This window comes from Pristiophorus japonicus, chromosome 1 (assembly GCF_044704955.1).
Source record: "Pristiophorus japonicus isolate sPriJap1 chromosome 1, sPriJap1.hap1, whole genome shotgun sequence".
Taxonomy (NCBI): domain Eukaryota; kingdom Metazoa; phylum Chordata; class Chondrichthyes; family Pristiophoridae; genus Pristiophorus; species Pristiophorus japonicus.
In genome coordinates, this window is record NC_091977.1 from 434,429,369 (window position 1) to 434,453,312 (window position 23,944).

The 23,944-nt window shown below is 44.9% G+C and overlaps 1 protein-coding gene across 1 annotated transcript in view; it reads left to right on the forward strand.

Moving 5' to 3' along the window:
- Positions 1–23,944, forward strand: part of kcnq3 (potassium voltage-gated channel, KQT-like subfamily, member 3) — a 636,930-nt gene that overhangs the window by 432,718 nt on the left and 180,268 nt on the right. The window contains exons 2-4 of the mRNA XM_070875993.1: positions 4,742–4,832; positions 7,856–7,982; positions 15,602–15,774. Of these exons, the coding sequence (XP_070732094.1) occupies positions 4,742–4,832; positions 7,856–7,982; positions 15,602–15,774 (391 nt within the window). The remainder of the gene's footprint in view (positions 1–4,741; positions 4,833–7,855; positions 7,983–15,601; positions 15,775–23,944) is intronic.

A 23,944-nucleotide genomic window follows, 5' to 3' on the forward strand; every position in this document is an offset into this window, starting at 1 on the left:
TTAAATGTTGATGTTCAGAGAGATTTAGGTGTCCTCTTACAGGAAACACAGGGCCCAAGTTTCGGCCTCAGTTGCTCCTGATTTTTTGGATCAACTGGTGTAGAACGGAGTATCTTAGAAATTCAAATTCTCAGCATTTAGTTTGCTCCAGTTCTAGTCAGTTAGAACAGTTTCACTTTGGAACAGAATTTTTTTTTCAAAAAGGGGCGTGTCCGGCCACTTACGCCTGTTTTCAAAGTTTCGTCAGTGAAAACTTACTCCAAACTAACTTAGAATGGAGTAAGTGAAGATTTTTGTACGCTCGAAAAAACCTTGTCTACACTTTAGAAAATCAGGCATAGGTTACAAATCAGGCGTAGGGAATGGGGGGCGGGGGGGGGGGTTTAAAGGGAAGTTTACAAACATTAAACACTTCAGTTTTACAAATAAAGAGCCATCATCAATAATAAATGATAAAAACATCAATAAATCAACCAATAAATCAATCAAAAAAAATTAATAAGAAATAATTTTTTTAAAATCAATAAATAAAACATTTTCTACTTACCGATTGCAGCACCGGGAGCCCTCCAACAGCATGTGTCTCTGTCAATGTCTCTATCTCTCTGTCTGTCTGTCTGTGTCGCTCACTCTCTGTCTGTCAGTGTCTGTGTTTCTGACAGCGAGGGGAGGGGGAGGGAGGGAGGGATGGGGGAGAAGGGAGGGATGGGGGAGAAGGGGGAGGGGGGGAGAGGAGGGTGGGGAGAGAAGGGGGAGAGGAGGAGGAGAAAGGGGGGGAAAGGAGAAGGGGGGAAGGAGGAGAAGGGGGGGAAAGGAGAAGGGGTGGGGGGAGGCTGAACGGGTCGGCCTCAAGACTTCAGGCAGGGCCCGTCCCCAGCACCAGATTTACAGGTAGGTGGCGTCGGGTCGGGTCGGGTCCGGGGTCGGGAGCACGGGTTGGGTCGGGGGGAGCGCGGGTCGGGAGCGCGGTTCGGGTCCGGTCCCGGGGGGGCGGTCGGGAGCACAGGTCGGGTCGGGGGGGTGATGGGAGGGAGGGAGGTCGGTTCTGGTGGGGGGGAGGGAGCGCGGGTCGGTTCATGTCGGGGGTGGGGGGAGGGAGGTCAGGTTGGGTCAGGTCCGATCCGGGGGGGGGGGTGGGGGCGGTGTCGGGAGCGCGGGTCGGGTCAGGGGCGGGGGGAGGGAGGTCAGGTTGGGTCAGGTCCGATCCGGGGTGGGGGGGATGTCGGGAGCGCGGGTCGGGGGGGTGGTGGGAGGGAGGGAGGGAGGGAGGTTCGGGTCGGGGGGGAGGGAGAGGGAGGTCGGGTGGTGGGGGGAGAGCACGGGTCGGGTCCAGTCCGGGGGCGGGGGGGGAAACCGGGAGTCGAGCTGGGTCAGGAGGAAGCAGGAGCTGGGCATGGGAGGAGCCTTATGCACGCAGCCCCAGTGAGGCCATTCGGCCAGGGCTCGGGGCTGCGTGCTTTGAGCCCCTCCCACACAGTTTTGGGCGCCTGGAGCTACTGCACATGTGCGCCCACTGTAGCGCGCATGTGCAGAGGTCCCGGCACTGTTTTCAGCGCAGGGACTTAGCTCCGCCCCCTACAGCTCATACTGCGCCGCGCCCGGCTCAAGAGGACCAGCAGGGAGCCGGAGAATCTGGAAGATTTTTTTAGGCGCACTTTGTGGCGCGAAAAATGGGCATCCAGGTCGGGGCTGCGCCGTTCTAGGCGCGGCCCGAAACTTGGGCCCACAGAGTTAGCATGCAGATACATCAAGCAATTAGGAGGACAAATGACATGTTGGTCTTTATTGCAAGGGGGTTGGAGTAGAAGAATAAGGAAGTCTTGCTCCAATTGTACAGGACTTTGGCGCGATCCTATCTGAAGTACTGTATACAGTCTTGGTCTCCTTATCTGAGGAAGGGTATTCTGGTCTTAGAGGTGGTGCAACAAAAGTTCACTAGATTGATTTCTGGGATAACAGGGTTCTCCTATGAGGAAAGATTGAGCAGATTAGGCCTATACTCTCGGGAGTTTAGAAGAATGAGAGGTGATCTTATTGAAACATATAAAACTCAGGGAGATTGAAAGTGTAGATGCTGAGAGGTTGTTTCCCCTGGCTGGAGTGTCTGGACCTGGAGGCATAGTCTCAGGATAAGGGGTCGGCCATTTAAGACTGAGATGAGGAAGAATTTCTTCACTCAGAGAATTGTGAATCTTTGGCATTCTGTGCCCAAAGGGCTGTAGATACTGAATCGCTGAATATATTCAAAGCTGAGATTGATAGATTTTTGGATTCTAGGCGAATCAAGAGATATGGAGATCAGGCGGGAAAGTGGAGTTGAGGTTGAAGATCAGCCATGATCTTATTGAATGGCAAAGCAGGCTTGGGGGGGCCGTAGGTCCTAATGCTGCTCCTAATTGTTATGTTATCCGATTATCTTACGTTCTTATTAACCAATAACTAACTTCATGGCATCATCATTTGATGAATGGAGCTGCTGCATCAACAATTCTATTTTTCCAATATGAAAGTCAGTTTATATTTTTGAAAATCTATCTCTTTAATTAATCTCCAGCTAGTGAGGGACCTTCATACACGTTCCTGAATAGAGTCCATGGAGGAGGAGGAAGTGGGAACAAAGATATGGTTTTAGGGGAAGGTGACATTGAGAGAAAGCCTAATGTCTTTAGTCCTATAAAGCACTTTGAACATAAAAACATAAGAAGTAGGAGCAGGAGCAGGCTATTTGACCCCTTGAGCTTGCTTCGCCATTTAATAAGATCATGGTTGATCTGATCTTGGGTTCAGTTCCATTTCCCTGCCCGTTCCCCATAACCCTTCACTCCCTTATCGCTCAAAAATCAGTCTATCTCCACCTTAAGTATACTCAATGACCCAGCCTCCACAGCTCTCTGGGGCAGAAAATTCCACAGATTTACGACCCTCTGAGAGAAGAAATTCTTAATCATCTCAGTTCTAAATGGGCAACCCCTTATTCTTAAACTATGGCCCCTAGTTCTAGATTCCCCCATGAGTGGAAACATCCTCTCTGCATCTACCTTGTCGAGCCCCCGCAGTATCTTATATGTTTTAATAAGATCACCTCATTCTTCTAAACTCCAATGAGTATAGGCCCAACCTGCTCATTCTTTCTTGATAAGTCAACCCCTTCATCTCCGGAATCAACCTAGTGAACCTTCTCTGAACTGCCTCCAATGCAAGTATATCCTTCCTTAAATAAGGAGACCAAAACTGTATGCAGTACTCTAGGTGTAGCCTCACCAATACCCTGTACAGTTTCTAGCAGGACTTCTCTGCTTTTATACTCTATCCCCCTTGCAAAAAAGGCAACATTCCATTTGCCTTCCTAATTACTTACTGTACCTGCATGCTAACTTTTTGTCTTTCATGCACAAGGAACCCCAGGTCTTTCTGTACTGCAGCATTTTGTAGTTTCTCTCCATTTAAATAATAATTTTCTTTTTTATTTTTCCTGCCAAAATGGATAATCTCACACTTTCCCACAGTGTACTCCATTTGCCAAATGTTTGCCTATTCACTTAGCCTATCTATATCCCTTTGCAGATTTTTTGTGTCCTCTTCACAACTTGCTTTCCCACCCATCTATGTATCATCATCAAACTTGGCTACATTTCACTTGGCCCCTTCATCCAAGTCATTAATATAGATTGTAAATATATGAGACCCTAGCACCGATCCCTGTGGCACCCCACTAGTTACCGTTTACCAACCAGAAAATGTCCCATTTATCCCTACTCTCTGTTTTCTGTTAGTTAGCCAATCAGCCATCTATCCGTGTTAATATATTACCCCCAACCCCATGAGCTTTTAGCTTGTGCAGTAACCTTTTATGTGGCACCTTATCGAATGCCTTCTGGAAATCCAAATACACCACATCCACTGTCCACCCTGCCCGTTACATCTTCAAAGAACTCCAACAAATTTGTCAAACATGATTTCCCTTTCATAAAACCATGCTGACTCTGCTTGACTGTATTATGCGGGTATCAGTCCTGAACTGATCCCGTTTCCTATTTGCTGATGTATTAGCTTTTACTCTGTCTTACTTGGCCATGGGTATTCAGTTTATTATTTACTTCCTATGCATATATTAAATTACTGTTATAAAGCTGGGAAGGGACATCCTCCTGCAATACATTTTTTAATCTCCTTAAACACCAATCAAAAAGGTATTAAAAAGATGAGGTAAAACAGCAGTTATATTAAGAATTCTGAGTGGTAATTTTCCGACTTACATTTCCAGTGGTGAGCCTCTGTAAGAGCACATTGGAAACTTGGTGCTTGCTGTACATGGTTTTCTAACCAGTTAAAATTAATGCATGATTTTCTGGCATGCATGAGGCTCCCTGCTGGAATGTGAAATCATAAGGTTACCTCACAGAGTCTATGCAGAATATTGAGCTAAAATGTGCAGAGGCCATGGCTGCAGAATACCTTTCCTTGTAATGGTGGGATTTGTAAATTTAGTGTTTCACTATGACACTGAGACATATTTCAATCTTTGTTGCTACATATTTAAAGCTGATATCATATCAAATTACTTTGGTGGTATAATTCACTGAGAGATTATCTTTGCCACATACATTGACGTGTATGGTACTGTACATGTTCCTTCCAATATACATGAACATTGGCTCTCTAGATTGCTGCATTTTGTTCAATGTTGCTGTTATATCAATTTGATGCTTGCAATGATTCATCTCTGTTTTTCACTTCACAGATTTTTGTTAGTCCTTGGGTGCTTAATCCTGGCCATTTTGTCAACATTTACCGAATTCGAGACACTCTCACAAGAATGGCTCCTAATACTGGTTAAGTACAATCCAATTTGCACAACTGTTGTTATACACTGTTAAGCTAATCTTCTTATTAGATTTGGATCTGTGTTGATTAACTAATGTGTTATGCAGCTATAGCCTCAGCACATTTGACCTCAATATTCTGCGTAGACATTGTTATGATTTCACATTCCAGTTAATTGATTCTGATTATATTTGACAGAACTGTTCACAGATCTGTTTTCAAGGCAACCCATTTAGCATGGTCCAGCATTACTTAGATGTTCTGAGTTACTTTGATCAGCCATGATCTAATTGAATGGCGGAGCAGGCCCGAGGGGCTGAATGGTGGACTCCTGTTCCGATGTTTTGCTACAGAAGACTGGTATCACATTGCAAAATAATACCCCACAGTTTTCATCAAGGAAATGGATGTTAGTGCTGAAGAATAGAACATTTGGCAGATATAGGGCAGTTTATAGCAAAGCCAGATGCAGAGCAAAGCTCCTTCTGCTGTGCCCCAACACCATGCCTCATCTCCAACATCAGCAAAACCACGTAAATACTGTGGCTACAAGAGCAGGTCAGAGGCTGGATATTCTGTAGCAAGTGTCTCACCTCCTCACTGCCCAAAGCCTTTCCACCATCTACAAGGCACAAGTCAGGAGTGTGATGGAATATTCTTCACTTGCCTGGATGATTGCAGCTCCAACAATACTCAAGAAGCTCGACACCATCCAGGACAAAGCAACCCACTTGATTGGCACCCTATCCACCACCTTGAACAGTCACTCCATCCACCACTGGCGCATCGTGTCTGCAGTTTGTACCATCTACAAGATGCACTGCAGCAATTCGCCAAGGCTTCTTCGACAGCTCTTCCCAAACCCGCGACCTCTACTGCCTAGAAGGACAAGGGCAGCAGGCGTATGGAACACAATTACCTGCAAATTCCCCTCCAAGTTACACACCATCCTGACTTGGAAATATATCACTATTCCTTCATTGTCACTGGGTCAAAATCCTGGAACTCCCTCCCTAAAAGCACTGTGGGAGTACCTTCACCAGAAGGATTGCAAGAAGGAGGTTCATCACCACCTTCTCAAGGGCAATTAGGGATGGGCAATAAATGCTGGCCTTGCCAGCGACGCCTACATCCCAGGAATGAATATTAAAAAAAATCACTGGCCATCCTGTTGCCTCTGTAAATAAGCCTGTCAATTACATAATGTAGAATTGAGGGCAGTTTTGTGCTGTAGACCCATGCTCAAGCCCTTATTACACAGCATTCTTCATCATCATCATAGGCAGTCCCTCGAAATGAGGATGACTTGCTTCCACACCAAAAAAAAAAGGATGAGTTCACAGGTATTTCAATTAATATTCCAGGTCCCGAAATACATCCTGAAGGGTGGAAGATCCCTGTGCGTGGATTTTTCTAACGTGTGGTCCAGTGGCAAGGGTTATCCAAAACGACTGGCGACCTGCTCTGCTGCACGGATCTAGTGCGCACACATATCGCAGTGTGGGCTGGCCCGTGCTGCCCCTAGGCCCCTGGCCTCGAACTCATGCCTCTCCTGGGCCCCGATCACATCCCTCCACTCGTGTGCCCCAATCTCTCTCTCTTCCTCTGCTCCAATCATTCGGCGCACTTACTTGGTCTATCCCGTTCTTCCTTTTTAAACAATGGTACAACGTTAGCAGTCCTCTAGTCCTCCAGCATCGCACCTGTAGCCAGAGAGGATTGGAAAATGATGGTCAGAGCCTCAGCTATTTCCTCTCTTGCTTCTCTTAACAGCCTGGGATACATTTCATCCAGGATTGGGGATTTATCTACTTTCAATGATGCTGAACTCCTTAATACTTCCTCTCTCACAATGTTTATTTCATCTAACATGTCACACTCCTCCTCCCTGATTGCAATGTCTGCATTGTCCCTTTCTTTTGTGAAAACAGATGCAAAGTATTCATTAAGAACCATACCCACATCTTCCACCTCCACAAGCATTCTGACAGCTAGCAGACAGATGAGAATTTTATTCCATCAGTCTGGGCTGGGTTTGAACCAAGGTCTTATAGTAAACTGTATTGTAGTTCATTAAGCAAGAATACTTTCCATCTTGAAGGCGGGACAATACAAAATTTAAAAAGAATAATTATGATCCATTGAGATGCCAGAAATCTCGTCATATTTACCATGGTTACTGCAAAAGGCAATCTCAAGCTTGTAACTGCTATTTGCTCCACATTTGTCCATTAGCAGGACATTAGACTTCTACATCATTTGCCTACAACTCTACGTACATCCCTCCACTACCCCGCTACATACATCACTAACCTACACTCTACACATCACTCATCTACACTCTACATACATTACACGTCTACCCCTCTACGGGTGATCATTCATCTAACCTTCTATATGCGTCACGGATCTAATCCTCTACTTGCCTCACTCATCTATAAATTTGCAGGGCTACAGGGAAAGGGTGGGGGAGTGGGACTAGCTGAAGTGCTCTTGCGAAGAGCCGGCATGGGCCGAATGGCCTCCTTCTGTGCTATAAACATACTATGATTCTATGATCTACCACTCTACATGCATCACTCATTTACTCCTTCACATACTTCACTCACCTCCACTCTACGAACCTTATTCCTCTACACCTCTCTCTCGTTGCACTCCTGAACAAACCCTTGTCTATTTCTTTGTCACCTTGATTGCTCCAAAACTCTCTTCAAAATGAATGTTTTGACTGTTGACCACTTGATTCCACTTGATGCAGTTAAAGCTCAATTTTATTTTAACTGGTGGAGGTTCGAATTACTATAGCTGTAATATCCCTATGTTTCATGAAACGTATTTACAATTATTGATTTCTGACTGGTTTTAATATCAGGAAGTTAAACATCGTGCAGTCATGTATTTTGAAATCTGCAGCAGACCTGTCCTGCTTAATGATTTTATAACTCGTTGAAATTTAACGTTGTTTTAGCAGTGATGTTAAGTGGAAATACTTTGTAACAAGCTATATAAGTGTGTGTGTTTTTTTAAACAGGAAGCTGTTACCATCGTCGTGTTTGGATTAGAATTTGGTCTCAGGGTCTGGGCAGCTGGCTGCTGCTGCCGATACAGAGGATGGAGAGGCCGTCTGAAATTTATCCGAAAGCCTTTATGTATCCTAGGTCAGTAGTTGTTTTATTGACAATAACAAAGAAAATAAATTCACTTTAGATACTATAGAGAAGAATTAACTCAGATAATTGTTTTACTTTGGCTTATATGCAAATGGTGAGTTGCTGATCTTAACCAAATATAGAACTGAGGTAAGAAAGAATAATGAATACTGTCTTTTGCATCGCTCCTTATTTCACTTTCAATAGGTCGGATTTTGTGGTAAAAGTAATGGTGTGGCTAACAGTTGCTCACTGTTATTAAAATGTAAATTGGACAGCAACTTTCAGTGACTGCACACGCGCAATTAATGTGTAAATTAGAAAGTTGCTCTCCGAGATGTCCAGCTCCTCTAGAAGCTGTATGATAACAACAACAACAACTTTTATTTATATAGTGCCTTTAATGTAGTGAAACGTTCCAAGGCAGGAGTATTATGCAATAAAAATTTGACACCGAGCCGCATAAGTAGAAATCAGCACAGGTGACCAAAAGCTTGGTCAAAGAGGTATGTTTTAAGGAGCATTTTGAAGGAGGAAAGAGAGGTAGAGAGGCGGAGAGGTTTAGGCAGGGTGCTCCAGAGCTTGGGGTCCAGGCAACAGAAGGCACGGCCACCAATGATTGAGCGATTATAATCAGGGATGCTTAGGATAGCAGAATTAGAGGAACGCAGTCATCTCGGGGGGTTGTGGAGCTGTAGGTTACAGAGATAGGGAGGGGTGAGGCCATGGACAGATTTGAAAATAAGGATGAGAATTTTGAAATCAAGGCGTTGCTTAACCGGAAGTCAGTGTAGGTCAGCGAGCACAGGGGTGATGGGTGTGCGGGACTTGGTGCGAGTTAGGATACCGACAGCCTAATTTGGGATCACCTCTGGTTTACGTAGGGTAGAATGTGGGAGGCCAGTCAGGAGTGCGTGGTAATAATACTAACTTTTATTTATATAGCACCTTTAACGTAGTAAAATGTCCCAAATAGTCAAGTCTAGAGATACTAAAGGCATGGATAAGGTTTTCAGCAGTGGCTGAGCTGAGGCAAGGGCAGAGACGGGCAATGTTATGGAGGTAGAAATAGACGGTCTTAGTTATGCTGCAGATATGTGGTCGAAAGCTCATTCCAGGGTCAAATATGACACCAACGTTAACCATTAAAATATTGAAATACATGAAACAGTGTGCAGTTGCTGTACTTACCTGATATATATGCATTAAATTCACCAGAAAATGTTAAGGCTTGTCCATTTCAGTGTATGTATCCTTTTAATGGTGTGATAAATCCTAATTATTGCCAAACAACTTCTCTACCACTGAAAATTAACTCTTTACAAGAGTGGAGTCTCATTCTTTCAGATTTTAATTATTGTTGGAGATTTAAAAAAAATAAAGAGCTGTTTTTATTTACTTTTTCTTTCTGCCTCTTTTGTGTGTCTCTCGAATCCAATCTTTCCAATCTTTCTTTCCCTCTTTATTTCACTTCCAGTACCTGATTTGACATTAAATTAAATATTCTGACACTTCCGGGATCAGATTTTTCAGTGCTCATTAACGATTCTTCAATCTAATTGTTGTTCACTCAGGTCCCAGGTGCGCTGTAGAGGGCCGTGTGCTTTTTTGATAGTTGGTTGACAGGAACTTCCAGTAGAAAAGCCTATAAAAGGTCTATGTTTAAGTACATGTCTGCTGCTGTTCATTCGCTGCTGACCTTAAAATCTGGCCTAATCTATCTGAAAGTGCTTCCCACAATGAATTACTTTGGAATATAGTGACTGTTGTCTAAGCAGGAGCAGTGGCCATTCTGCACCATCAATAATTAAATAAATGATGAGTTAATGGTTTGAGGGAGGAATGTTGGCCACCACTGCTCTTCTTTGAATAGTGCCATGGGATCTTAAACATGCACTTGAACTACTCAAGCCAATATATACTTCCTTACACACAAGTCTGGAACAAGGAAAGGCTATATTGAAGGGTGGCTTTTACCTGAGCTTAAAGGACACTAATGTCCTTGGAGAGAGAGTAAATTGGCTATAGTGGAGCAATTAAACTAACATGGCAGAGGTTGGAGAAAGTCTGGATTCAAGACTAGAGGGAGAGCAGATTTAATAAAGCTGCTGGAATAGAAACAGAAGGTCGAGATGAAATAACTAGTGAGAAAATATTACCAGAGTAAGGGAAATAACAGGCTATGTTTTTTTTCCAAAAAATCCCCCAAAATTGGAATCAGGATTGAGTGGTATGTATGTGAATGCAAAAAGCATTCACAAAAAAATTGGAGTTAAAAGTATTAATGAAAACAGAGCAATATATAGTAGCTATTCTGGAGCTACTCTTATGTTTAGACAGGACTGGGAATTTAATATTATTGATTATAACATTTTCAGGAGAGATAGTGGGGGAAAAGGGGTAAGTGGCAGTGTTCATGAATGTTCTATCACAGCACTAAGGGTGCCCTGGGGGTTGCGGTAATAAAGAATTAGGGGGTAATTTTAACTCCCAAAAATGGGTGAGCTTGGGTCAGGTGGGAGCTTAGAAAGTTAAAAATCTGCAACAGGAACCCAACCTGCCTCGATCCTAATGCGCCTTGAACCCGCCCACTTCCAGTTTTAACCGAGGGGTGGGTAACTGCTCCACTCGCAGGAGGCGAGTTGGTTGTTGAACCTTTTAAGGAGACTGCCTGCCTTCATTTTAACAGCGTTTCTAGTTTTAACCCATGCTGGCCTGAATTCCCAGGTCTTGGGAAACCTGGCAGGTAAAAGGAGGGGAGAATTTTTCAGGATATTAAGGGGAACAGATAGAGTAGATAGAGAGAACCTATTTCCATTGGTTGGGGATTCTAGGGGGCTTAGTCTAAAAATTAGAGCCAGACCTTTCAGGAGTGAAATAAGGAAACACTTCTATACACAAAGGATGGTAGAAGTTTGGAATTCTCTTCCGCAAATGACAATTGATGCGAGATCAATCGTTCATTTTAAATCTGAGACTGATCAATTTTTGTTAACCAAAGCGATTAAGAGATATGGGCCAAAGGTACCTATATGGAGTTAGGTCACATATTAGCCATGATCTCATTGAATGGTGGTGCAGGCTCCAGAGGCCCGTTCCTATGTTCCTTGTTACCCCCTTGTGTTCATGTCTTCTAGATATAAAGACCAGCATTCCATGAGCCTTTTTGATTATCTTCTGTACCGGTTCATGATATTTTAATGATCCACGTACCTGGATCCCCAAGTCTTTTTGAACCTCCACTGTTTTTAGCATTTCACCATTTAGAAGGTACCCTGTTCTATATTTTTTAGGTCCAAAATGGATGATCCCACATTTGCCTACATTGAAATCCATTTGTCACAGTTTTGCCCATTCACTTAATCTATCAATATCTCTTTGTAATTTTATGCTTTCTTCAACACTGCCTACAATGCCACCTATCTTTGTGTCATCAGCAAATTTGGCAATGTGGCTTTCCATCCCAACATCAAAGTCGGTAATAAATACTCTGAATAGTTGAGGTCCCAACACAGATCCCTGCGAGACACAACAAGTCACAATTAGAGTACCTGCCCATTATCCCTTCCCTCTGTCTCCTGCAACTCAGCCAATTTCCTAACCAGGTCAATAATTTGAATACAGTTCCATGGGCTTCAACCTTAGTTAACAGTCTCTTATGAGGGACTTTATCAAATGCCTTCTGGAAGTCCATATAAATAACATCCATAGACATACCTCTGTCCACTACTTTAGTCCCCTCTTCAAAAACTCTTTTTATAAATCCATGCTGGCTCTCTCCGATCAGCTGAAAATTTTCAAGAAGTTCAGTCACTCTATCCTTAATTATAGAGTCTAGTAATTTCCCAGCAACAGATGTTAGGTTAACTGACAATGCCCTGGTTTTCCTCTCTCACCATTCTTAAATAGTGGAGTGACATGCACAATTTTCCAATCTAAAGGAATGGTTCCTAAAGCGAGAGAACTTTAGAAGATTATAGTTAAGGCATCTGCAATGTGCGCACTTACTTGCTTTAAAACTCTGGGATGGAAACCATCTAGTCCTGGGGATTCATCACTCTTTAGTGGCATTATATTCTTCATTACTGTTATTTTGCATACATTAAATTTGTTGAGTCTCTGATTCAATACTAGTTTCCTTGGGATTTCCGACAATCCTCTACTGTAAATACTGATGCGAAGTAATTATTCAACATGTATTCAACAATTATTCCTTATTATCATTGACCGCATCAATGTTACCAATTTTCATGGGGACAGCATTGCTCCTGACCACACTGTTTTCCTTAATATAATTGTTAAAATGTTTTGTGTTGACTTTGATATCCCTTGCAAGTTTCTGTTCATACTCCCTTTTGTAGCTCTTACTATCTGTTTTGTCACCCTTTGCTGGTCTTTGTATCTTTCCCATTCGCCAGGACCTGTGCTAGTTTGTGTATTTCTGTATGCTTTTTCTTTTAGTTTTATGCTGTCTCTTACCTTTTTAGTTGTCCATGGCTTTTTTTTGGCAAGTAGAGCTCTTGCCCCTTAGGGTAATAAACTGGTTCTCTATCACATTAAATTCTTTTTAGAATACCTCCCACTGATCTTCTGTCATTTTACCCATTAATAGATTATCCCAGTTTACTGTGGACAGTCTCTGTCTCATCGCATTGAAGTCGGCCTTACCGAAATCTAGAATCCTAGTAGCTGTTTCGCATTTCTCCCTTTCAAACACTACGTTAACTATGCTAATCACTAAGGCTACTCCTCTTATACCATTTTCCCTATCTTTCCTGTAGACCTTATAACCTGGTATATTTAGTTCCCAGCCATGTCCTGCAGCCATGTCTCAATAATGGTAACTATGTCATACCCTCCAAGTTGAATTTGCGCCTGCAGTTCATTCAATTTATTCATTATACTCCGTGCATTTGTATAAAGAATGCTTATTTGGTCCAAACACCCTAGACTATCCTTCAGCTCGAATGTCTTACTCACACGTTTCTTATTTCTCTCCTGGTTTAATCACTTTACATCTTTTAGTTTTCCCTTTACCTGTAGTGCCTAAAGCACAGTTTCTGACTGTTACCCTACTCTCTTCCCTTTTATTTGTTTTTGAATTATTATTTATACTACTTTTCACCTGAGCCCTCCCCACCCATTTAAAGTCCCTATTTAGCCTTTCTGCTAGGACCTAGGTCCCAGCCTGGTTCAAGTGGAACCCATCCCAACGGTACAGTTCCTTCTTGTCCCGATACTTGTGCCATTGCCCCATGAAATGGAACCCCTCTTTCCCAGACCACTCCTCAGCTACGTGTTCACATTCCAGAAGGTTTGGATGCATAAGGTAAGTGCCTTTACAGCAATGCTTGTGGGCCAGGAGGAGCAGGAATGTTTCCTCCAGGCCCAACACCATCCACCATCAACATCCTGTGGGTCACCATTGACCAGAAACTTAACTGGACCAGCCACAGGAATACTGTGACACCAAAAGCAGGTCAGAGGTTGGGTATTCTTCAGTGAGCGACTCATCTCCCGACTCCCCAAAGCCTTTCTACCATCTACGAGGCACAAGTCAGGAGTGTGATGGACTACTCTCCACCTGCTTGGATGAGTGCAGCTCCGACAACACTTAAGAAGCTTGACACCATCCAGGACAAAGCAGCCCATCCACCAGCTTAAACATTCATTCCCTGTACCATCGGCACACCATGGCTGCAGTGTGCACCATCTATAAGATGCACTGCAGCAAATTGCTGAGGCTTCTTTGAGAGCACCTTTTAAACCCCCGACCTCTACCACCTAGAAGGACAAGAGCAGCAGGTGCACGTTGCCCTCCAAGTCACACACCATCCTGACTTGGAAATATATCGCCGTTTCTTTGTCGTTGCTGTGTCAAAATCCTGGAACTTCCTAACAGCACTGTGGCAGTATCATCACCTCATGGACTGCAGCAGCTCACCACCAGCTTCTCTCGGGCAATTAGGAATGAATAATAAATGCTGGCCACATCACATGAAAAAAAAAGTTATCCTGTAACAGCTGCCACTGCTGTCTCACTCCCCCCCTGCACTCCCGCCTCGTGATTGCAACCCCTCTTTCACCATCTCCACGACCCTCCCCCCCCCCCCCCCCCATCGACCACCATCTCCACCGCCCTGACCACCATATTCACCTCCCTCGATCGGATCCCACCCTGACCACCATCTTGTCCCCTGCCCATGTTCTATACCCCTAACCACGATCTCCCCCAACCACCATCTCATCTCCACCCCCCGCCCCCACTAGTCCCCGATCGCGATATTTCTCGATGCCTGCTTGGCTGTGTCTTTCTGTTGCAGGCTTTCCTGCCTGATCGGCAGCCAGCCTGTCAATCGGGCTGGTTATCGGATGGGAAACCTGGAGATTAAAATTTTATAACTGCAGGAAGTCTGTGAAACCCGTACTACGGGTTTCCCGTCCATAACTCCCCCTGCTCTTGCTCCACACGCGCAGCCCAATAAATACTAGGGCCTTAATATTAATAGAGTTAAGAAAGATGAAGATAAATGGTAGAATGCTTCATGTGCATTGCAGGCCACCAAAGAGAGAAGATGAGATAGATGGGGTAAGATCAGAGAGATAGCGAAGAACAACAGGGTGATAAATATTGGGTGATTTTAACCTTCCCAAAATAGAACGGAATAAAGATAATGCCTGTGGTCAAAGTAGGGAATGTTTTTTAGAATGAATCCAGGACTGCTTCCCTGGGTACAAATATGGAAGAAATTTAATTCTGTGAAAACCTCTAATCATCCACATAACTTAATGAATTGTTCTGATACTCTCAGATGGAAGAAAATTCTGTTACAAAAAATTCAGTTGAACTTAATCATGGATGTGGAATGATGGTTTTATTGCAGTGACATGAAGTGTGGTTTTCAATTAATGAATTGGCATTCTTTGCTTACTGTTTGGGGCTATACACTTTCCAACATGGAAAAATCCCTCTTCATTGTTCTCACTTCACTGATTCCCCCCATTAGTCAGCATGCTCACCTGCTTCAGGTTTCTGCCGTTTCACTCTCATCCGGAGATGCTGCATGGGGAGCCTGGTCTATATTTCGATAGATAGAAAGACCTTCCATTTACATAGCATCTTTCACAATGTCTCAAAGCACTTTACAGCCAATTAACTGCTTATGAAGTCTAGTCACTGTTGGAAATGCAGCAGCCTAATTGCACACAGCAATTCTCCCAGAAACAGGAATGGCCCGATAATCTGTTTTAGTGATGTTGGTTGAGGGATAAATATAGGCCAGGACACAGGCAGAACGCCCATGCTCTTCTTTGAAATAGTGGCATGGGATCTTTTACGCCTACCTGAGAGGGCAGACACCTCACTTGAAAGACGGCACCGCTGACAATGTAGCAGTCCTTCAGTACTGCACTGGAATGCCAGCCTATATTTCAGGCTCAAGTCCCTGGAGTGGAACATGAACCCACAACCTTCTGACTCAGAGGCAATAATGCTACCAACTGAGCCACAGCTGATACATAGACAGTCTTTGAAAAATCTGACTCAAACTGTTCCCGAATTCTTGATGGATCCTGGATTCCCATCAAGCTATTGCTCATACCCCAGTATTTTCTTTGTATCTGTCTAGATATCATCGTCCTGATTGGTTCTGTGGTGATTGTTGCAGTGGGGACACTGCAGAACATAGTGGCAACATCTCTGAGAAGCTTACGTTTTCTACAAATACTGCGCATGTTGCGAATGGACCGGAGAGGAGGCACATGGAAACTTTTAGGTTCAGCAATTTGTTCACACAGCAAGGTATGGAAACCACTTTAAACACAGAATGAAGCTAAATCATTGAATACCTGTCACTCTTTATGCTGCTTGCCTTTTTCTGTTGGATTTCATACAGTAGCTGCTTTTCATTCTTCTTAAAATCATCTCAATTTGTCACCTGATGTGAAAATAATAAAATAAACAAATGGAGAGAAAATATTCTTGGTAGGCAAAAATATGATGGAATGTTAGGATCTAAAAAAGTACTCAAGTGCTGAATATATACTGAGCAGAACTGTATCACTTGTGCTATGGAAATGTCTGAAAGTTTCTCAGCACAAAAGGATATATTGTGTCTGGTGTCATGCCTAAAGCTGCTTGACATAATGTACATCAGGGTTATTCACTAATATTTGGTTAAAAATCTCAGAACTGACCAGGTTCACTTTCAGGAATGCTCCAACATCACGGCATTACTGGGAGCTGGGACTGGGATGTGCTCCACATAGCAAGCTCCTCAGTATTCAAATCTTAGATGAGCTTGAAGAATTTTGAAGTGTTGAGGAGAAGGCATGTTTAGCAAAGAAGATGAAACTGAGCTTCTCAGAGACAGAAATTAAAAAGCCCAGGACCTAGAAATTGGAGGTGCTAGTACTGGCCGTTAAGGCCCGCTTCAGTGAAAAAATGGCCTCACTTCTACCTGCTTTTGGTGGTCCTGCGGTGGCCGCCATTTTTGGCAGGTTGGCAGTGCTGCTGATGTCCATGCTCGCTGGAGATATATAGATTATGCAGACTGTGACGTCAGTGAGTGTTCAATGCTCACCTGACGCCCGATCTGCCCTTTTCGTGTTTGGCGCTCCACTTACCAGCTTGTGTTAATTACGACCAGCTGACCAAGCGTTCACAAGGAGAAAAAAGCTTCCAGCAGCACTATTTAAAAGGATCATCAGCAGCAACTTGCAACTGACATGCTTTCTCAATTTGACTGGTTCTGTGTAACTTTCTGCAACTCTTGCAGCTTTCTAAACTTGTTTCAAGTTCCTAAGGTAACAGGAGTGGTGTTGCAACAGGTGTTGCAAGTGTATTGACGTGGATAGAAAACTGGTTGGCAGACAGGAAGCAAAGAGTAGGAATAAACGGGTCCTTTTCAGAATGGCAGGCAGTGACTAATAGGGTACCGCTAGGTTCAGTGCTGGGACCCCAGCTATTTACAATATACATTAATGATTTAGACGAAGGAATTGAATGTAATATCTCCAAGTTTGCAGATGACACTAAGCTGGGTGGCAGTGTGAGCAGTGAGGAGGATGCTAAGAAGCTGCAGGGTGACTTGGACAGGTTAGGTGAGTGGGCAAATGTATGGATGATGCAGTATAATGTAGATAAATGTGAGGTTATCCACTTTGTTGGCAAAAACAGGAAGGCAGAGTATTATCTGAATGGTGACAGATTAGGAAAAGGGGAGGTGCAACGAGACCTGTCATGGTACATCAGTCATTGAAAGTTGGCATGCAGGTACAACAGGCGGTGAAGAAGGCAAATGGTCTGTTGGCCTTCATAGCTAGGGGATTTGAGTATAGGAGGAGGGAGGTCTTACTACAGTTGTACAGGGCTTTGGTGAGCTGCACCTTGAATATTGTGTACAGTTTTGGTCTCCTAATCTGAGGAAGGACATTCTTGCTATTGAGGGAGTGCAGCGAAGGGTCACCAGACTGATTCCCGGGATGGCAAGACTGACATATGAAGAAAGACTCAATCGACTAGGCTTATATTCACCAGAATTTAGAAGAATGCGAGGGGATCTCATGGAAACATATAAAATTCTGAGGAGATTGGACAGGTTAGATGCAGGAAGAATGTTCCCGATGTTGGGGAAGTCCAGAACCAGGGGTCACAGTCTAAGGATAAGGGGTAAGCTATTTAGGACCGAGATGAGGAGAAACTTCTTCACTCAGAGAATTGTGAACCTGTGGAATTCTCTACCACAGAAAGTTGTTGAGGCCATTTCGTTAGATATATTCAAAAGGGAGTTAGATGTGACCCTTATGGCTAAAGAGATCAAGGGATACGGAGAGAAAGCAGGAATGGGGTACTGAAGTTGCATGATCAGCCATGATCATATTGAATGGTAGTGCAGGCTTGAAGGGCCGAATGGCCTGCTCCTGCACCTATTTTCTATGTTTCTATGTTTCTATGGAGAATGCCCTCATATTTTAAAGGCTTGAGCTCACAACACTTGCTCACAGTGATGGGGGGCTCTACTTGCAGTCCTCCTGCATTCGAGAATCTTTGGAAAAGGAAGAGGAGAAGATGCGCATAGAGGGAGAAGAAAGAGGGCTCTCAACAGAAGGCCTTACCCACCTAGCTTCTTCCGAGAACACATCTCTTACACTGATCCTCATTTAAGTGGAGGTATTAGGAGGTTCCACCTCACCAAGAAGGTGGTCACAGACTTCTGCCACTAGCTGCAACCAGAACTGCAGACTCAGAGCAGGGCGACCATGGCTCTTGCAGCGGCTCTCAAGGTCACCGTGACCCTCAATTTCTTCACCAGCAGACTGTTCCAGTCTGCAGCAGGAGACAGAGCTAAAATTTTGCAGTTTGTTGCCCATTGCCGCACCCGGGAGGTCACAGAGGCTCTTTACACCAGGAGAAGTGACTACGTTGTCTCCTTTCTCAACAAAGAGAAGCAGGAGAAGTGTGCATGTGGCTTTGCCAAGATAGCGGGCTACCCCATGGTGCAGGGCGCCATTGACTGCATCCACACGGCTTTGCGGGCACTGTATACCTATTCTGAGATCTTCCGTAACCGCAAAAACGACCACTCTCTTAATGTGCAGTTGTTGTGCGACCACAGACAGCACTTCCTGATGGTCAATGCCCGCTATCCTGGCAGCAGCCATGATACCTTCATCCTGCATCAGTCTGATGTGCTAGCAATCTTCCAGCCACCACGTCATACCCAAATGTGGCTGCTCTGCATCTGGCTGATGACTCCCCTCTGCGACCCCACCACTCTTATAATGAGATAGATAGATTTTTGGACTCCAGGGGAATCAAGGGATATGGGAATTGGGCAGGAAAGTGGAGTTGAGGTAAAAGATCAGTCATGATTTTATTGAATGGGGGAGCAGGATTGAAGGTCAGTATGGTCTATTCCTGCTCCTAATTCTTATGTTCTTATGAGAGCCTTGCTGCCACAAGGAACATCATCGAGCAGATCATTGGGCTGCTGAAGCCAAGGATCCGCTGCCTTGACTGCTCGGGAGCAGTCCTCCAGTACTCGCCGGAGCGGTTGTCCCATTTTTTGATAGTCTGCTACATGCTTGACAACTTGGCCATCCTGAGGATGCAGCCCTTGCCAGTAGGGATTGCGGAACAATGAGGAAGGGAGGAGGCAGGCAGCAAATCCCTCTTCTGGACGGGCTGTCGGTGAACGTATCATCAGACTCCAATTCCAGTGAATGAAACCCCAAATGTAACCCCACTATTTAAAAAAGAAGGGAGAGAGAAAACGGGGAACTACAGACCGGTTAGCCTGACATCAGTAAGGGAAAATGCTGGAGTCTATTATAAAGGATGTGATGATAGCACACTTAGATAATATCAAAGGGATTAAACAGAGTCAACATGGATTTATGAAAGGAAAATCATGTTTGACAAACCTATTAGAGTTTTTTGAGGATGTAACTGATAGAATAGATAAGGGAGAACCAGTGGATGTAGTGTATTTGGATTTTCAGAAGGCCTTTGATAAAGTCCCACATAAGAGGTTAGTGTGCAAAATTAAAGCACATAGGATTGGGGTTAATGTATTGGTATGGATTGAAAATTGGTTAACTGACAGGAAACAGAGAGTGGGAATAAACGGGTCTAATTCGGGGTGGTGGGCAGTGACTAGTGGGCTACCACAGGGATCGGTGCTTGGGCCCCAGCTATTCACAATATATATAAATGATTTGGATGAGGGAACCAAATGTAATATTTCCAAGTTTGCTGACGACACAAAACTAAGTGGGATTGTGAGTTGTGAGGAGGATGCAAAGATGCTGCAAGGCGATTTAGATAGGTTGCGTGAGTGGGCAAACACATGGCAGATGCAATATAACGTGGATAAATGTGAAGTTATCCACTTTGGTAGGAAAAACATAAGGACAAAGTATTATTTAAATGGTGATGGCTTGGGAAGTGTCGATGTACAGAGGGATCTGGATGTCCTTGTACACCAGTCATTGAAAGCAAACATGCAGGTGCAGCAAGCAGTGAGGAAGGCAAATGGTATGTTGGCCTTCATTGCAAGAGGATTTGAGTACAGGAGCAAGGATGTCTTACTACAGTTATACAGCGCCTTGGTGAGACTACACCTGGAGTATTGTGTGCAGTTTTGGTCTCCTTACCTAAGAAAGGATATACTTGCAATAGAGGGAGTGCAGCAAAGGTTCACCAGACTGATTCCTGAGATGGCAGGACTGTCGTATGAGGAGAGATTGGGTCGACTAGGCCTGTATTCACTAGAGTTTAGAAGAATGAGAGGGGATCTCATTGAAACGTATAAAATTCTGATGTGGTTGGACAGACCGGATGCGGGGAGGATTATTCCCCTGGCTGGGAAGTCTAGAACAAGGGGTCACAGTCTCAGGATATGGGGTAGGAAATTTAGGACTGAGATGAGGAGAAATGTTTTCACTCAGAGGGTGGAATTCTCTACCACAGAAGGCTGTGGAGGCCAAGTCACTGAATGTATTTAAGAGGGAGATAGATAGATTTCTAGAAACAAAAGGCATCAAGGGGTATGGGGAAAAAGCGGGAATATGGTGTTGAGATAGAGGATCAGCCATGATCATATTAAATGGTGCAGACTGGAAGGGCCGAATGGCCTACTACTGCTCCTATTTTCTATGTTTTTCTATCCCCGGTGCTCACCACATCCCGATCAACCACATCCCTCTATCACGGAACATCACAGCATCCTCCTAGCTGCAAAGCTGAAATAAGAGCTACCACAAAACAAACATTCAAACAAAATTAATAAATTCACAAGTATTCAATTCAAATTACAATATGAACTAATAACCCTTGTGCAATCCCTTCGTGCCTGTTGTTCTTGTGCCCTATCCTACTCTAGTGTTCCCACGCAGTGCTCCCCTAGTGGCTGCAGCATGGCTGGTGGAAGGCTGCTGACTTTCCGTGGGGGAGACTTCAGATGGCCTTGCAGAACGGTCTCGATCAGCCGTGGACCTAGAAGTCCTGGCTGTAGACTGCACCACCTCGGCATGGGTGGTAGCAGTCTGGGCTGGCTGGCTGACAGGCAGCGGCAAGGGCGGTGGCAGTGGTGGGAGTAGGAATGCTGTCATCCTAAAAGTGGATAGCAGGTTCTTGCTCCACAGACCCACTGCCACTCCCCCAGGGCAGCGCCTCAGCATTCCTAGCAACCTGTTGCAGGACAGATTTCTGGCCTCCTGCAACACCCTGCAAACCCCTTTCGACACTCGTGAGCCCAGCCATGATGGCAGCAGTCTGAGCTTGGGTGGCAGCAAGCTGAGCCTGCAGGAGAGCAGTCTGGGCTTCCACTGCAGCACTGAGATGTTGGGTCACTTCCGACTGTGCTGCAATGGAAGCCGCAACATCGCCCATCACAAACAGCATTATGGCTGGGTCCACAAGGTCTCCCCTGGAGTTCTCCATCATGGGCTCCAAGCTCTGCGCAGAGCCCCGTCCAGTGTTGGAGCTGGACTCCTCCATACACCTTGACATTGCCGAGAAGCTCTCTGGCAGGCTTGCCATTGCACCCATCAATTTGGCCTTCACCCTTCTTCTGAAGGCTGCCCCATCGAGGTAATCATCTGAGTCGTGTGCAGCAAAACCCATGCACGAACTCACCCTCCGGTGAGCTGGTCCCTGAACTACTCTTTCCCCCTGGCCTTGCTGCAGCCCACTCATGCCCAATGCATCACCATGTGCAGATCTCGCATCTATACTACACACTACATTCACTCCACAGTGCCAGTTTCTGCGAGTGTCAGATGCAGTGATGGTGTGTCTTCGTCTCCACTCTCCTCCATGACTTCAGGGACAGGCTGAACTACTGGTAGTTCTTGGTTATTTGAAAGCAGAAAAGCACATGAGTCAGGTTGTGGTGAGGGGAAGAGCGGGTAAGCATATACTATCACCATATATCTCCACTGCCACGACCAAGGCCTCAAGAGCCGCATCTGAGGACCTAGCGGCTCTTTGTCTGTGTTGCTGTTATTGCTGTGCCGTGGCTTCAGACTGCAATGACAATGAGGTGCTGCTGCATCAAAGCACCTCGCCTTTAGATAATGAAGAGAGCCGAGGCCAAACATTACTGGCCATTACCCTGCACCCGATATTGGCCCACCTGTTGAGCGCTAAGCCAATCAGCAGCATGTTTAGTGCCGGATCAGCATTCCAATCATGTAAGTGGTGCAGGCAGCACGAATTTTGCATGTTGCCTGCACCACTTAGCCAAATAGCATGACATCGCCTGTTTTTGGACCATATCCAATTTCTAGCCCAGATTTTCTTGGAGTCCATCCGAGACATCCTTGAATATAAGAGTATGAAGGTGATTCTGTAGGACTCCCAAAGCTCAGCACTAATACCTCCCTATGTCTGATTCTCCTTCTCATTCATTACCACACAGTGAAGCACACAATCACATGAACATCACACACAGTAAGCATTTTGTAATGGGAGCCCTGTTTGAAGGTGTGGATTGGAGTCAGTATTCTAACATATGCTCCTTTCTGATCATTGCAGGTTGAAGAACAACCTGCCAACACTGCCAGTGGTTCAGAACAAGACAGCAATCACAGCACCCCATGTCACTCTCACCAACATTTGTAAGCATTAGCACAGTTACGCACATCATAGAGAATGCAATTATTGAGCTTGAGGAGATAGCTCCAGATGAGCCACACAGGAAAGTAGAATGGAGTGCTGCTGATGCCGACCTATGCAACAGTCACCTGTTCGATACATGTGGACAGCGCATTGGCTGATACTGCACTAGATTCCTAACGAAACAGAGGGAGAAACGTTGCTTGTGGAAGTTACTTTGGCTGCCGTTGGCAGTGGTATCCCTGTAGTACAGGATGGCTGCAGATACACTTGCAGCAGATGGCACAGCCCTGTAACTGCTCCCTGTTGACCCAGAACTTGCAGGGTCAGGTCCCTTTGGTCATTGCCAGATAAGTCTGCCAGGTCCTGCAGATATGGTTGATAGCATATAGTGGGTGCGTGTAGCAATGCCTGTCATTATCAAGTGTGCCAACCATTCAAGAAGATCTGGTGGTGATTGTGGAGGGATGCACTAGATGAACCTATGCAAACGTGCATGACCATTCAACAGAACTGTAATGCAGCATGAAGCATGTGGCAACGCCAGGGATATCTGCAGTGGAATCCCCAGTGTTTCAATTTCTAAGCCCAGTCAGAGTATGTTTCATGGATGCTACAGAAACCTTGAGCTTCAATAGACAACCGGCGCTATTATCTAGCTTCAACATGTTGAAAATGGGATATAGAGAGCCATAACGCAGGGTTCAACTGGCCTTATAGCTGCTCAGTGCTCTTCCCCCATGCCGATCAGATGTACTGTGTCCAGCACAGCTGGAGTAGACACACATGAGGCTGCTACCTCTCAGGTAGAAGCTACATTTGACTTATCCATTCCCCTAATCGGCCTAGCATGTGCCAGAAATTGAGTAGGACTTATCAAATATGGCAGCACTAGTTTCAGGACCTTCTCATGACCCAAATCAGGACCATCAGGGCACCTCAATCCAAAGAAACTCCCACTAACACCCAGCAGCCAACCAACTGAATCCTGCAACTGGGTTAGACCTTGAAGGAGCATAAGATTAGGATGCATTAAAACCAATGGGGGGGCTTCCTCTTGGTGTTAGGAATCCCACCGGGAGCCCATCATACGCTGATCATAATCTCTGAGCCAGAGAAAAGGAAAAACAGTGACACGACTTCTGCCTGTCCCGCCAGAACATTACCAGAATTCCAACCCAGTTTCCTAGATCTGGGGTCATCTCACATGCAGGGCAGATCCTGGCTGGGTTCCCGGCACCAAGAAGCAGCCTAATTCTGCAAGGGCAGCACCAGAACAGCCTAATTCTGCAAGGGCAGAAGCACCCCCAAGGATCAAACCAGATATTGCACTTATATGCCTCGGCCGAAA